General features: G+C 37.8%; 1 protein-coding gene across 1 annotated transcript in view; it reads right to left on the bottom strand.

The window, feature by feature from the left end:
• Window positions 1–12,556: 12,556 nt before the first annotated feature.
• Window positions 12,557–16,131, bottom strand: part of mfsd12b (major facilitator superfamily domain containing 12b) — an 8,437-nt gene continuing 4,862 nt past the window's right edge. Inside the window, exons 8-10 of the mRNA XM_016273055.1 lie at window positions 15,745–15,839; window positions 15,309–15,433; window positions 12,557–13,559 (exon numbers count right to left, since the gene is read on the bottom strand). Coding sequence (XP_016128541.1) covers window positions 13,480–13,559; window positions 15,309–15,433; window positions 15,745–15,839 — 300 coding nt within the window. The 3' untranslated portion in view covers window positions 12,557–13,479. The remainder of the gene's footprint in view (window positions 13,560–15,308; window positions 15,434–15,744; window positions 15,840–16,131) is intronic.

The following is a 16,131-nucleotide window of genomic DNA, read 5'->3' as shown; positions in this document are numbered from 1 at the left end:
GCCATCCTCTCTGTTTTTGAGTTACCATCAAACTCTGCCTTTTAATGGGGTTTGGCAGTACAACCCCGAAGTGTGCTTCCTGTTAAGTATAAAGTGTTATGCATGCTGGCATTCGCAATTCGTGCCATGCTGATGTAAGCCTGACCACGTGTGTCACCACACCGTCACAGCGGCAGACGTCAAGTATGACAACATAAAAAAGGTTCTGCTTAACTTGAAATTATACAGCCTTGAATAAAATCTAATAACTGATATTTTTATGGTGAGTTTGTACAAGTTTGAGCTTTTCTACAGCTCCACAGGTGAGCAACAAAGCGAGCCAGTAATTAATTGATTCTTTAACGGATAGTTCACCCAAAAATTAAAAGTCTTGCATCATTTACTCACCCTCATGTTGTTCCAAACCTATATGCATTTCTTCATCTGTTGAACACAAAAGATAATATTTTGAAAAAATTTTGTTTGTAGAATAAAAGTCAATGGGGTCCAATGTTATTTTGTGTAAAAAAAAAAAAAAAAAGACAATTTTAACAAATATGTTATTTCGTGTTACACAGACAAAAGACAGACCGGTTTAAAATAACAAAACGGTAAGAAAAAAATGGGAGAATATTTGGGTGAATATTTAAGCTCAGAGACCAACATGGTATAAAGTGCCCTTTCCAAAAAACAACAACAACAGAGACTGTTCTAATTGAGAATTGCACATGATCTGTAAAACCCAAAAGTTACCCTGAGCTTTAGCTGAAGTGTAATTCTGCAAAAGTCTAACTAAGTTGTAACCATGTTTGTATTTAATTCAAAAACCCCATTAGCCAAACCTAATCTCCTTCCTACTTAAGGAAATCCCAAATTCAGGAGATGTTCCTTTGATTAAGTTTTTCCTTCCACTTCCTCTTATTTCATCAGCAGGAAAGCAATCCAGATTTGACTGTATCCAAACTAGAACAATCTTTGGTTTCTGAGCTACAGTATAGTGAATTAAATGATTGTTCTGAGCTGCAAACAGCCACACACACACACCTGATCATTTAAGAATGTCGCACATATGGCACATAAATCCACAAAAAGATTTCATATACAGTGGGTACGGAAAGTATTCAGACCCCCTTAAATTTTTCACTCTTTTTTATATTGCAGCCATTTGCTAAAATCATTCAAGTTAATTTTTTTTCCTCATTAATGTACACACAGCACCCCATATTGACAGAAAAACACAGAATTGTTGACATTTTTGCAGATTTATTAAAAAAGAAAAACTGAAATATCACATGGTCCTAAGTATTCAGACCCTTTGCTCAGTATTTAGTAGAAGCACCCTTTTGATCTAATACAGCCATGAGTCTTTTTGGGAAAGATGCAACAAGTTTTTCACACCTGGATTTGGGGATCCTCTGCCATTCCTCCTTGCAGATCCTCTCCAGTTCTGTCAGGTTGGATGGTAAACGTTGGTGGACAGCCATTTTTAGGTCTCTCCAGAGATGCTCAATTGGGTTTAAGTCAGGGCTCTGGTTGGGCCATTCAAGAACAGTCACAGAGTTGTTGTGAAGCCACTCCTTCATTATTTTAGCTGTGTGCTTAGGGTCATTGTCTTGTTGGAAGGTAAACCTTCGGCCCAGTCTGAGGTCCTGAGCACTCTGGAGAAGGTTTTCGTCCAGGTCCGGGGGTCTGAATACTTTCCGTACCCACAGTAAATCTATCTATCTATAAATATATCACTCCATTTCCCTTGTTTACGAGAAGACCTCCAGCACTGAAGTTACTATGAAAAGAGTGCCTATAGAGGAGCTAAGCCAGCATAAACTCCTCCACCCACACGTAAAATGACAAAAAAAAAAAAAAAGATGATTTGCAATCACTTTGAAAACATTTTTGCTCTGTTGTAAGTTGATTTTAATTTTCCGCTTGTCAGACGTGATTTCAAAAGGTTGTGGCTACAACAGCACAACATGTGTAACCCACCCACATGTCCTGAGCTGGGCACTTTGAATTTAAATACCATCATAAAACTTGCGTATGCATTTAACAATCTACATTCAGATGCATTACACCTGATAAAGTTTTCTCAAGCAACCTAATAATGCACTAAAGATGTATTTTAACATTGGAGAAAATAAAGAGTTTGCTAGAATACATACAAGCCATACTATATAAAGTTCTAAAGAACAGCAAATATTTTAGGAAAATGTAATTATGAAACACCTTTTACAGAGTACGTTTTGAGGTGCGTGTATGCAACAGAAAGAGTGCCGCTTACAAGAAGGATCAAAGCATGAAGAGAAGGAGAGATTGAGTGAGTGAATGAGTGAGAACATGTGTGAAACACCGGCTCTGAGAGCAAGGTCATTTCTCAAACTGGGCTTGACAAACAATCAAAGCCCTTCATTTGTGATTCGTTATTAGTAAAGGCTCATAGCAAATGTTAATTGCCAAGTTAATTTAAACAAAAGTGTGGGTGGCTAACGCAGTAAAGAGAGAAAAGGAGGGAGGACAGAGAGGAAGAAAGCAAGCGAGAGAAGGATAAAGGGTGGGCAATCACTTTTGTTATAACAGAGATGAAACAGGGAACAGAATCAATCCATTATCGATGAATAAATAAGCAAAACTGAAGACTTGAACACTGAGCAAACTTCCAACAGAAACTGGCTGAGAGAAGAAAAGAGCTCTCCAGCTCTGGAGAAGACGGTAAGATAAGCTAAAACACAAAGCATGTGAAATAAAACACGTGGACAGAATGGAGTTTAAACAACTTCAAGTGCTAATAATAATGTGAGGAAAACAAAATCAGCCCATGTAGAACAGAAGCAGGCTCAGACTGTACATATTTTGTCATATTTTAAAATGATATTCAAAGCATTGTGCTGCAAAACAGCTTTGTTTAATGCCACATGTCATTTTGGAAACATTAAAACAAAGCACTATAGTATGGACAGTTATATCAGGTATGTATTAAGTCAAAGCTAAGTGCTTCAAATTCAAGAAAAAATATTTGATGACCTTTAAATAAAAAAAATTACTCTGCGTCTTTCACAATAAAGAGAGAGAAGTTAAAGAATGTAACAAAAAGGAATGAATTTGTGATGGAAATGTTTTTTTTTAAAGATTTTTTTATTAATATTATATTTATTGAAATTTTGAATTACATATATAATACATATTTTTTAATATATGTATTATATATATATATATATATATATATATATATAAAAGATACTTTATTTTAATTTATTTATTCATATTAAGTAAAATTGACACAAAAAATTTAAGTCAGTAAATTTGTTACAATGTCAAAGAATTTTAGTAAAACAATAACAAATGACATGTAATTTCATAAAACATGATAAAGCAAAATAAAAATCCCCAGAAACCATGTCTATGCTTCATCCCAACAACAGCGCTCAGCTATATTACCAAAGTCATCTGAGGTCACCTGCTCACCACACTACAAATAACACGTCAGACCCCTCAAGCAATTACTCCGCAGCCAATTACGTCATGACGGCTATTCAAAAAAGATATATGCATAAGCCGCAACAGGTTGTACTTGATAAAGCACAAAGTTTGAAGTTTCTTTAAAGTAGGTTAAATAATGCCACTCACCATCCACCAGGTCTTAGCTGTCATATCATAACACAGCTGCCATTTCACTGCGTTCTCTGCCGTGTTGCCACTCGTGTGTGTGATGCTGGGGAGCTCCATAAAGAGAGACGGATACAGGAAGCGAGCGAGAGAGAAAAGGAGATGTGGATGTGTTCAAACCGGTCCCAAAGTCAGCCAAACAGGAGAAACAAGAGGAACAGAAGTGCAAATCCTCCTCAGCTGCCTCTTTCTTGCTCTCATCTTTACCTCCCTGTGTGGCACAGAGAGAGACTGGACAGTTTAGAGGGACAGAGAGAGAGAGAGTGTGAGGGTGAGATCTGAAGGATTAAGATTTCGACAACAGTTCCCACTCAAGAGTCCACACTCTCTGAGCAGACCATCTGAGAGACACCCAGACCACACCACCACCACCACGGGCTGCTAGACAGACCAGCTAATGCCAGCTGTGTTAACAATCACACATACCCGCATAAGCGCACTCACACAAAACCACACTGCTTTGGTTTTATAAAGCACATGTATGATGAAACTGGGAGCTGATGCCAAAAATTCTATGAGAATAGAACAGAACATGCAGCGTTCAAACATGCTATTTTCTTACAAGCACAGCAGGGTGCTCACACACCCACTTCAACAACAAAAAGTCAATCCTACGTCGAGACCTGACCACAATGATGTAATCCAACATCACTTTTTTTCCTTTTGACCTTGTTAAATCATGAGTTTCCTATCTGTATATTGAGGGGTTGAAGAAGCCCAGTCTTCATTTAGTAGTGAAGCTCCACCTTTAAGACCACCACAGTAGAAACTGATTGTCTTCTTCATCACTTTTGATTCACATTAGCTGATGTGAGAAGAAATTAAAAAATGTTTTCTGAAAAGAATGTGGAAATTAAATATTTGGCCCCCTCCCCCCCACCACCACCACCTCCTCCACCTCCATCAACCACATGGCAATGAGAAGTCCAGCCCTTGCTTGGCCGCAGGAGTGCTGAGTGAGTGTGGGGGATATGTGGGCAGTGTTTGTTTGGTTTACTTGCTTTTTCTTTTCCTTTTTTTATTTTGGAATTTTTTTGTTTTTATCATGCATCAAAGGACTAAGTGTCAAAAGTCTCCTCACAGCTCCCCACACACTTTACATCACAGATCCAAAACACTGTTGAGATTAAAAATATGAATATGAGTAAATTATGACAGTGCACGCAAAAAAATATGTAGGTGACTACAAAAATATTATGGTATAGGCTAAGTGAAAATGCAGAGCAGGAATTAATTCAATTCAAATTAAGTGCTGTTTAGAAGTAGAGAGGAAATACAACAAATTTGAGCCACATAATTACAAATGAAATACATTTGCAAGTCAATATTAAAAAACTAAATAAAGATGGTCTACACTGGGCAAATCAAAGCAAACGTTGCAAAAACATCACCTGTTATTGTTGGAAGCAGAGCCATTGTTTTTCACCTGGCTCTGGTTGGAAGTAATGTTAGCTCAAACGTGTGTATTATAGGCTACGTCAGAAATAGAATTGGACATCCGTTTATTGTCGGCGCCTGGACTATAGCTTACTACCTTTAAGTTACAGATGGATATATGTTCTTGTGTCCCCTCCGTAGTATCCATCCACCATCACAAGAACGGGCGCGGCCATCTGTAACTTAAAGGTAGTAAGCTACTAGTGTCATCTAGCGGAACTACAAATATAAAGCATGTTTTCATACAACCTTTGCAAAAGCCCGTTTAGTGTGTCACGCGTCCTCCAACTCAAACACAGCTCTTACGAGTCTATACGGAAATACATTTAACTTGACCTTTAGCTTACCTGTTGAGAAGAAACTCCGGACGTTTGTGTATGGATTGAAACCAAAACATTTAATTAAATACCTCCATCTGCCAGTGTTCCCCTTGTTTTACCCTGTTGTCTGTCTCTGTATATTTTGGCAAGTCTTTGTATTTTGCTTGCACTGAATTTGTATGTGAATTTCTTTGTCAAAACCCGCTAAACACCCTCTGGCTCAGCCGTCGCAGTAGCCACGCCCCAAACTCTCGCAATTGACTGGGCGGAGGCAGGCACAAGCACACATAGGCTGCATCCGAAACAGTGTTGCCAGACGTACAATAATTATCGTATTTGTACGATAATTTTGACCTCTGTACGATGTACGATCAATAATGAAAAAAATCTTGGAAAAAGGTTTTTTCCAAAGTCAACCTCATCAAAACAAAGCCATGAAATCGGCTCATTACAGACGCTCTAAATAGGTTGGTGCACACCTCAGGACCCTCAATATCTGGCAACACGCAGGATTCTGATGACAGCGACTCAGAGGTGGAGTTTGGATCTTCCCACAAGGTACGCCTATGGCCCTATGATTTCCACGATGCAGAAAACACAGATGGAATTGTGGAATCCAGTCAATGGAATTTACTGTATAATGCGGAATGTCACGGAATTTGTCAAAGTTTGGATGAATTAATAAAAGGAAGGTCATTACACTTAAATCGTGATATGGATTAGTATCTGTAAATATTAAGCCGCAAAAAGGCTATTTAAATATAAATCCTGCATGTTCTGTGTCTGTCTGAATCATAGTCTATGGTCTGAATGAATGTCACGCGGTTTTGTTTACTACAGATACTGAAGCGCGCTTGACGCTCGCGGTGATTTCAGCATCTGCCTTCTCACTAAATAGGATATAAATACATTAACAACATCCCCAGAACTGAGAGTCAAAAATATATAGTTTCTGCCAGAAATGTATTACTATTGTTCAGTGGAATGTACGTACAACTACTAGTACTAAAATTATTAAGGAATAATCATAATATTTCTTCCATGTTTTAATTTTAGTTTTAAATCCCCTTTGTTTGCAATTTTTTTATTTTTTTTATTTTCATTAATTAAAAGATAAATTAAATTAATGTGTTATGTCTTCATTCGATAACCAGAAAAATTAAAATACATAACGCAGAATTTCTAAAGAAAAACAAAAACATTTCATAAGGCTATAAATAGTTTTTATGCATTCAAATAATTAGACATATTAAAACACAGAATTTGGTAACAATAAACAAGGTGAAAAAATAGAACATTTCAGAAGACCCTAAACATGTCATTTTTGTTAAACTTTTTAATAGATTTGATGTTGAATTGTATACGTTTCATTATTTAATTAGACGTGCTTTTGATTAATAAAATTTAATTTAACGATTTAAAAAGGAAAAATTTAAATTTGGAAAAAAAAAAGGAATTTCATAGGGCCCTAGCATAGTTATTTATTTATTGTGGTAATTTGAAGGTTGTGTCAAAAAGTTGTTGTTCTAGTCTAGTAGACAAATAGCTGTATTCTGTACGTTTTTGTGTACGATAATTTTCTTTCAAATACGATAATTTTGAGCTTCTGGTACGATACTTGGACATTTCCAATCTGGCAACACTGATCCGAAAACTTAGGCAGCTGACTTGCTTCTGTATAAGGCAATGACTTTGCAGGCAGCGTTTTTGCACTAAGGCACCTCGTGAAACTGATTTCGACAGGCTTCTGAGGCAGCGTAACAGTTTAATGATCTACAACAAAATAAAAAATTTTGTGAACTAAATGAATATTTAATTACTATAATACTGATTTCTCGCTAGAAATAACATCAAAAGTGCAAAAAGTTCGTCAGAAATATACATTTACACACAAACTGACCACCAAACGCAACTTTCAGACGCCATCTTTATTTTTTACCTCAACCGTCACGGAAAGGAACGCACAGGATTGTGGGATATCAAAGGATATCGAAAGGATACATCTATGCTGCCTTCAAAATTCGATCAGAAGAAAGTACCTCCGGAGACAGGAAGTAAAGCAGAATTTGGATTCGGACGTGCCTTGATGCCTTCCTGCCTTGGAATGCTGCCTCTGAAGGCAGCATTTTAGAGTTTTCGGATGCAGCCATAGACATCAAAGGGGGCTTGAGCACCTGCCCTTTTTCTTCCTCGAGAGAAAGTACCCTTTTTTCTGGGGAGTTTATTTATTTTTTTAATAGATGCATATATGTGTGCCTGTGTGTGTTTTTCTGTTTGCGCACAGCAGTCCGCAACTGATTTCTAGTCGTGTCCTCTTTTGGAAGGCCAAACAAAGTAGTTTCGCTTTCACAATGAAACACACAGTGTCACACACGGCGGCCTAGAGTGAGCGGTGGCCAGGCTAGAGTGAGCGGAGGCCAGTGGGCTAGAGTGAGGAACCGCCGGCGGGCTTGAGAACTTGTGCGGCCGGCAGATTCGACGAAGGAGCAACCAGCGGGCTTGCGGCAACCACATGATGACCCCGGACTGGACTCTGTTTAGTTCACGGTGAAAGGCGATCCGGCGATCCACAGCGCAAAGTTGATGTATTTCCTCAGCGACCAGCACGGATCAGCTCTAGGCATGACGAAGCGGATATCTTCCTGTTTTGGAAGGCCAAACAAAGTAGTTTCGCTTTCACAACGAAACACACAGCGCCTTCACGACATGGCGGCAACAACAATACTACAGCGAGTATAAAAGTTACGCCTTCTTTTTTTGCGCGAACATTTGGGTGGCATTATGCAAATCTTCCCACATCGTGACGTAGACATGTGGGGGCGTGTTAGAATGAGGCATTTTAGGTAGGCGTGGTTGACTCTTAAATTTTATAAAGAATATCTCTTTGGATTTGAGACTTTAGTCTTTGCAACTTTACAGATCTTCTTTATGCACCATACTCCAAAAGAGAAAGGAAAAATTTAAATCACATCATATGACCCCTTTAAGAGTTACAGTGGTGGGGAAGATTATCCATGAATAATGACTTAAATTTGGATGTTTTTCACACAACTTATCAGTGTTGGCTTTTGTTTGAATAGGCTATGCTTGTGTGTCATCTTCACTTGTTTCGCGATCGTCGTTGCCATGGTTGTGAACCTACGTGTGGGGTGGAGATTTCAAAATAAAGGTGAGGTCCTGTTGGGGTATGGGCGTGTTTGTTTTGGTGCTTTCAAATATCAACATTGTTTGGCAAAAATCGCTTAGTGCACCTTTAAATATTGAGTGAATTTCATGAGTGATTATACTGCCACTATCACTTTGTCTATTTTGCTCCGCTAACATAAATAGAACAAAGCCACAACAGAATGAATGGTTTCTCCAACACACACAGTGTTTAATGTTTATTTCCAGAATGACTCAGTGTTTCTGAACGAATCGGTAGAATGAATGATTCAATGACTCGCACATAAAGAGTCACTTGCTTCATTCCTGAATGAAGCAGTGTGTTGAATGAATCAGTTGAACGAATAATTAATTTAATGATTTTCTCATAAAGTCACTTACTTGTAAAGTCTGGACCTATGATGTAACTGGCAGAAAAATACCCACAAGTATGAACAGACTGTCTGGAACACACAAACATAGACATGTTAAGTGATATAAACAATGAAAACTCCCAGTGCTGTTGGATTCTATCAACACTCTTGAATCGCTGCTCAACCCATCATATTTGAGAATTAGAACTACCTACTGAATAATAATACATATACTGTATTGTTTAAGTCTGAGTCTCAAAAATGGGAAACCTCATGGTGTTCAATTTGGAACAACAAATAACTTGTTTTTATAGAGGCTTGTTGGCCTCCAAAGTACAGTACTACAGTAATAATAATACTACTGACTTATATTCCAGCCAGAGGGCAGTTGGCCAACCACAATTCTGTAAGGACAGGATATTGGGTCAGACACTTCAACTTGCATCCAGCTTGCAGGAGAAAACAGAGCTCTCTGTGATGCTAAAACGAACCACATTAACCAAACTCACTCTTTGACTTTATAAAAGGGCATGACAATAGACAAAGAGCAAACCTCAGACAAGAATGTCATTTTGACTAACCTAAATGATAGTGTGGACAGCTTTAGTCACTGCATCAAATTTGGCTAAATGCTGATGTTGTTTATGCATTGCTGTCATTAATGATTTTGGCCCTGCTTGTTTACAAATCATCTGTCATGGCACATCAGCCTCTGCTACGATCATGGCAATTGAGGTCTGTCTGAAATGAATCATGGGTGACACCAAAAAAGCAGCACTGTAAGTCAGAACAGCAGCTGATGCTTGACGAATTCGAATCCAGTTCAAGCAAGGCCTCTATCCCAGCTGGGGGCTGGAAACCTCACTCTTGTACATTCTTTGGTCATCCACAATGATTTGTGATCTATCCTTATTCTGACAATAATCACATGCTCTCTGCCAGTAACCTTTTCTCTCCCTCTCTAATTGCCTTCTCTTAAAGGTTTTTCATGATTTTTGAAGGAGAGTGTGTGGTGAAACTGCAAAGTCACTCACAAGGACCCATCAAATGCCCACATATTCCCCCAGCCAAGACAAAAACATAATTTTTGAAGGAGATGATATAAGCAAACTTGTAAAGCCCATATTATATGGTGGATTTTTCATTATTTGTTTGCATACTTAAAGCCCAGTTCCAGTGGCATAATGGACAAGGATTGTGGGTTGGAATCTCACCTGGTTGATGAGCATTTACCATTCCAACAATATTCATGCAGTGCAGTCTGTCAAACTTCCTGTACCCATGAGTCATCTACTAATTGTACAACTGTACACCATAATGAATTTCAGATGTAGTATCTTCAGTATTTACTCTATAATTCATACGTTCACTGTATATAAATCTCAATTATCAACTGTTTTTTTCAATGACCTTCGAGTCTCGTGCAACATTTGTTAGCTAACGTCAACTATTCTGAAGACGTTTTAAATAAAATAATTAAGTTGTTTTTTTATCTATTTAATAATAATTAAATAATAAAATATTCTTTTTATATATATTTTTTTTTACAACGAAGTGCATTGCGAGACTGAACTTAGCATTTCACGCAGGGCAAAATGTCGCTCCTCAAGCTTCCTGGGAGGAATTAAATAGATTTGGTTACATATCATTTTCAACCATGGGAAGAAAATAAATCATACATTTACTGGAATATCGATATGAAAACAAAGAACGACGAACACTTAAATAAAACAAACCAAATGAAAAACTGCGTTTTAAATAGAGTTTGAAATGGTCAGCATGCTGTTGTGCCACAGGAGCGCTAAATGTCAAGTTTCTGTTTATACACGAGTATGACATGCTAGTTGTAATTTGAAAAGCACTAGAGGACAGTTTTTGGGTAAAGTCCAGTTTGAAAGTAGAATATGATAGACGATGACATCCTCTCCATCCAAATCCGCACAACGTGGAAGACATTTTAAAAGACTTGCTCTCAAACATTACCATAGTAACCATCATATTCCGGGCAAATTCATATTTCATGTTTGTTCCACCATTCCATGTTTGGCATTCATGTTTGTTCCACCAAAGATATTCAGAAAAGTGTGCCAAACAACTCTGATCCCCTCAAAATAGCATTTTTGCCAAAGCTGTATTTGTACAAGATGAAAATCAGAATGTGCAAGACATTGAATGTTCCAAGTTCAAATGAACTTAAGACATTTACTATGGTAATCACAGTTTCTCCCAACGGTGCTTACCATTTAGATACAATAGGCCTAATTGTTGCTAAAACTGTTAATTATTGCCATACAATAGTACAAAATGAAATCCAACTTTCAGCTATACTGACTTAATGTGGCAAAATGTCATTATTATATGAGATGCAAAAGTCATCCTATATGTCCCAGTTCAAAAAGTCAAAAGCTTTATATTCGTCATCACAGTCTCAATTAAATGCTGTTGGAAAACTAAACGACTCTTACCACACTTAAAATGAGCGGTCTATAAAAGTATATAAAGTAAAGTATTTGGCAGCTTGTGTGTGATTTGCCTGACCTCTCTGAATCCCTCCATACAGCAACCCCAGTATTCTTGGGTGGCTGTCCCCTACCTCTGCTCCCCTCACGATGTAATCTTATATCATTCACACCACTCTGCCTCCATCCAAGTACAGGCCATGGTCCAGACTCCAATTAGTGGTCACACTAGCAGGCGGAGATGACGCCGGCCCCTCAAATTACCCACAGCAGCATGTTTAAAGACTGCAAGGGGGGTATTGCTGCTGGCACACCGTGGGCTGATACCCAGGAGTCAGGCAGCTCTGCTTTAATTAAAGGGTGAATTTGCATTTGTTTCTGCTGCTTGTGTTTCAGAAATGTATTTCAAATGGCAATGCCACCCAGTATTATGACCCGAGTGTATTCAGGTATGACGGCGGGATGGCATTGATGGACTATATGCAGAGCTCCAGGAGGGAAGCAGGGCTGTAATCTTCAAAAACGTCTGCGGCTCAACTTTTTTATTTGTATGATAGAATCAGTGTGCCATAACCCCAACAAACACTGTATAGATCCTGCCCTTTTAATTTTTATGTGCAATTGTAAAAGGGTTTTTGTCAAATGGAAACTGCAGGGAGTTTGAGAGTTGATGAAATGGATAATTAATTAAATCCAGTGTAAAAAAAATGAAAAATGGGGATGCACAATTAATCGAATTAATAAGCTTTTGCATACATATGTTTGCATAATTCACAGTATTTTTGAGGATATAAGTTTGAAGCATTCCATTAGTATTCTGCCAAAGTAAAAGCTTGAAATATTAAGACATACATATTAGTATTGTAACTTTTTTTAATTTGACAGTACAAATGTAATTTACAACAGTACTAACTTTTACTTTTTCTTTTTATAGAGCTAAAATAATAATCAGAATCAGCAATAATTATGCATATTAATATTAATGTGCTGTTAAATTATTAACTTAAAATCTTAGATATTTTTTGTATAAGGGACGTGGCTGACAGAAATATTGATCAAATATAAAAAAATGTATTTAACAGTACAATTGTAATTTACAACAGTAATAAATGTCAGTCTTCCTTTTTATGATTAGTGTTAAATTAATAATAATCAGAATAATGAATAATAATAATTAATGGGCACTGTTTATTTTTAATGACATAAGTTGGATGTCAAACATGATGTATAACAATGGCCAAAATGAAGTTCTTTTTCTACTTTGTGAATTTCCAAAATCCACTGCAGGGCCACGAAGCTCTTTAACATGACTCCCTCTAGTGGATAAAAATTTAACTGCCATGTAACAGCTACAGGTGAACTCAAAGCGACAAAGTATTAATGTGGCCGACTAGCTAGTTTTCTCTAGGCAGAGCAGTAAACAGCTTAAAAATGGTTAATGGTCAATAAATTAAGCCGTGAAGATTTCTTTGTTCTGGTCCATAGAATGTAAATGCAGAACCAGTGACAACAGGAAATGGAATGACACCATCCCCAAAACTTTCAGTTTTAATAAAATAGTGACAACTCTCTTACAAGTGTCACGTGTACCACTTCAAAACAGTACAGGCATAACCGCCTGAACAAGCTTTACTGTAAACATATTTGTGCTATTCCAACTTTACAGCAAGACACTTTGCATAAAAGCATCTGCAAAACTTTAAAGAATGGCCAGTTTCTGTAATGTATTCAAAAGGCACTTTACAAAGTTATCATACAGACTAGACGTGTTTTTCATTTCCAGTGGAATCCTCAAAGTTTGGGAAATTTTCAGCAGAGCAACTTCCTCTTGAATGTGTTGTATTATTGTTGTCCTGTTTGAGTTGTCACTCCATGTGACAGACCTGAGTTCATATTTTAAAACGTCACAAAAAGAGCCTGTTGACAGTGTAAGAACAATGCTGAAACTCGCATCTCCGAAGTGCTGAGACAAGCACTTGTGACCACAGCGCAGCAAATTTTCTTCTCTTCCTTGTTCCTGGTTAGTTACAAAAGGAAACAGTGTTTCCTCTGCAGGGGGCCCAGTCTTTCACAGAATGTTGAGTTTTTTCACGTTTTTAACACCTGTCAGTTCAGTATACCATTGATCTCACGGCTGTTCGTCTCATCGTCATGTGTACCCATCAGCCCTCTGATGACCGCGAGACCTGAGGAGGCAGTAATGGATTTGTAATAAGAATACAAGGAAATTAAAGGTTACCCTTTAAGCACATAAGGAAATAATGTGAATAAGTATATTTACAGATAAAAAGCTTAGATAAATGCTACAATTAAGCATACATTGTTATTGTAAAATGCCAGCCAACATTGAGAAATAAAAGAAAAAGGTTTTACAAAATGTATTTTAACATGCTAAATTAACATAATATGTTAAACAAATTCATTTTTAAAATGGTGCTTTAGATTGAGATTTACAGTGAAAAGCATTATGCAAAAAAAAAAAATTTAATTAAAAATGTTTTACTGCATAATGTTACTCTAAAAATAGACACATTTTCAGGTATTTTTAAATTATTTGCTTTGGATTTTTCCCATTATTTTATTTTGAAAAAAAAAAAAAGTTGCCTTTACATTATCATGCTGTCTTTATATGGTTCATATGGTCACTCATATGGTGTCTCGCTCCCTACGCAGGGAACCATGGTTACATAAGTAACCTGAGACGTTCCCTTTCATGGGAACTTCGAAAAAAAACTGAACATGAGGACTGTCAGTTTAAATGGTAATTACAATTTACTACGAGCACCATAATGTAGTACCATAGTATTTATCAAAGAACCATTCAAATGGAAATACATTTGTTTTTTCCCTTTCACCCCGGTATGTATGGTTACCTCTGGAAATCTAGTTCCCCTTTTAATGTAGAACAATCATCAGCAGCTGTCATAAAATGTGTGTTACCAAGCGTGAGAGGAGAACTCCGAATTCAGAGGATAACGTTGCTCATTCCAGGTAACCCTTTTAAAAAAGGGGAGCACTGCTCAAACTACCATGAGGACAGGCCATGGAGCGAGGCATCCAACTCCTCAGAGAGGATTAACGCTTGAAAGAAAGCACCATAACCGCTTTTGCGCATCGCATCGATGTTGGCATAACTTGTATGCTGGAATCGATGGATGCGTGAAGAAAAAACGGCCTCTTCCATTCCTTCTCAATCTTTATATGAAAAACAGGAAGAAAGGAAGGCTCACCTGAGCTGGAGGGTTTATGGCCAGAAAAATAACGTTCATCGAGATATTTCACAACATCACTTTCTTCACCCGCTTCACGGCAAGTAAAGCCTCGCCGTGGCGCAATCCATAATTTCCAAAAGCTCAGCCTCAGTTCTTTGCCCTCCTCAGCTATTTCCTGCTTTTGCTGGGCTGATCCCAGCAGAGCAATGGCCCCTGAATCAGACAATGTTAATGAAATAACATCATCCATCCATCATTGCCCCCTCAGAGACATCATGTGTGTGCTCTTTGCCCAAACAAAACAACGCATAGATCGTGTGTGTCATCAGATGTAAAACAACGTCAACACGGATGCACACATCCTTAAATGCTTTGCTAGTGTTTGCCATAATGAGATAAATAGAGATCGCTCTTACCACAGAAATGCACGCTTCAAACAAAACAGTCAATGAAGACGAAGAAGAGAACGATGTGTAGCTCCCGGAGCCTTTTTATATTCTAGTCGCACCGGTAGTGACGTCATGGCTGTCGCCGGCCAACGAGTTGGTGTTTTTTCAATGTATGCTTCAGACACGGGTCACGACGAGGCGTTCCCCATAGCGACCCCTAGAGGATGCAGTTCAAAGTTCCCATGAAAGGGAACCACCATTTCAAACTGAGAAAGATTTTAGTGCTTTAACAACAATGTATTTTTTAAAGGTTTCAAATATTTCCAGGACTCACGTCGGCGAATTGCGATGGGCCAGATGAGAAGGGTAGAGAGACAGAGAGCAGCAACTCCAGCCACACCGCCGGTGACAATCACCATGACAGTGCAGAAAAACCATTTGCAGTCAGAGTCCAGTGTGCTGTAAATAAAGCGCAAAATAATCGGAGTAATCTATATAAAGCATGAGACAACGAAGAGTTACACTTCCACAGACTATATACACACTACTGAATTCACATAGGTCAACTGTAACACACACATTACAACAACCAGTGAATATCTGTCCTAAAATGAGACCAGTAGATAATCATAGCCACTGTGCATTTAAGATTGTATTTGCAGAGAAACAGGGTATTTAAAGAATCTACATTCCCAGCCACTACGGTCAGGAGTCTGGAATTGGAATGGAAATGTAATTAAAGGGGAATGGAGATGCTGGATTGTACTCACTGACAAGGATGTAAAGCCTGTATTATCATCACTCCAATTCCATTTGCCACCTTATCAGTGAAGCTCATTGCACCATACACAAAAGCACCACTTTGCTGTTAAAAGAAAGATTTTCATTAGCATTATTGAAAAGTAGTTCTGAAGTGGTTCCTTTAGGGCTCCAGACAGAAGAAAAAAATATCATATATATACAGTGGGTACGGAAAGTATTCAGACCCCCTTACATTTTTCACTCTTTGTTATATTGCAGCCATTTGCAAAAATCATTTAAGTTAATTTTTTTGCCTCATTAATGTACACACAGCACCCCATATTGACAGAAAAACACAGAATTGTTGACATTTTTGCAGATTTATTAAAAAAGAAAAACTGAAATATCACATGGTC

Source organism: Sinocyclocheilus grahami, unplaced genomic scaffold (assembly GCF_001515645.1).
Source record: "Sinocyclocheilus grahami isolate Dianchi unplaced genomic scaffold, SAMN03320097.WGS_v1.1 scaffold75.1, whole genome shotgun sequence".
Lineage (NCBI taxonomy): Eukaryota > Metazoa > Chordata > Actinopteri > Cypriniformes > Cyprinidae > Sinocyclocheilus > Sinocyclocheilus grahami.
Note: the sequence above shows the minus strand (reverse complement) of the source record. Positions and strands in the feature narration are given on the sequence as shown.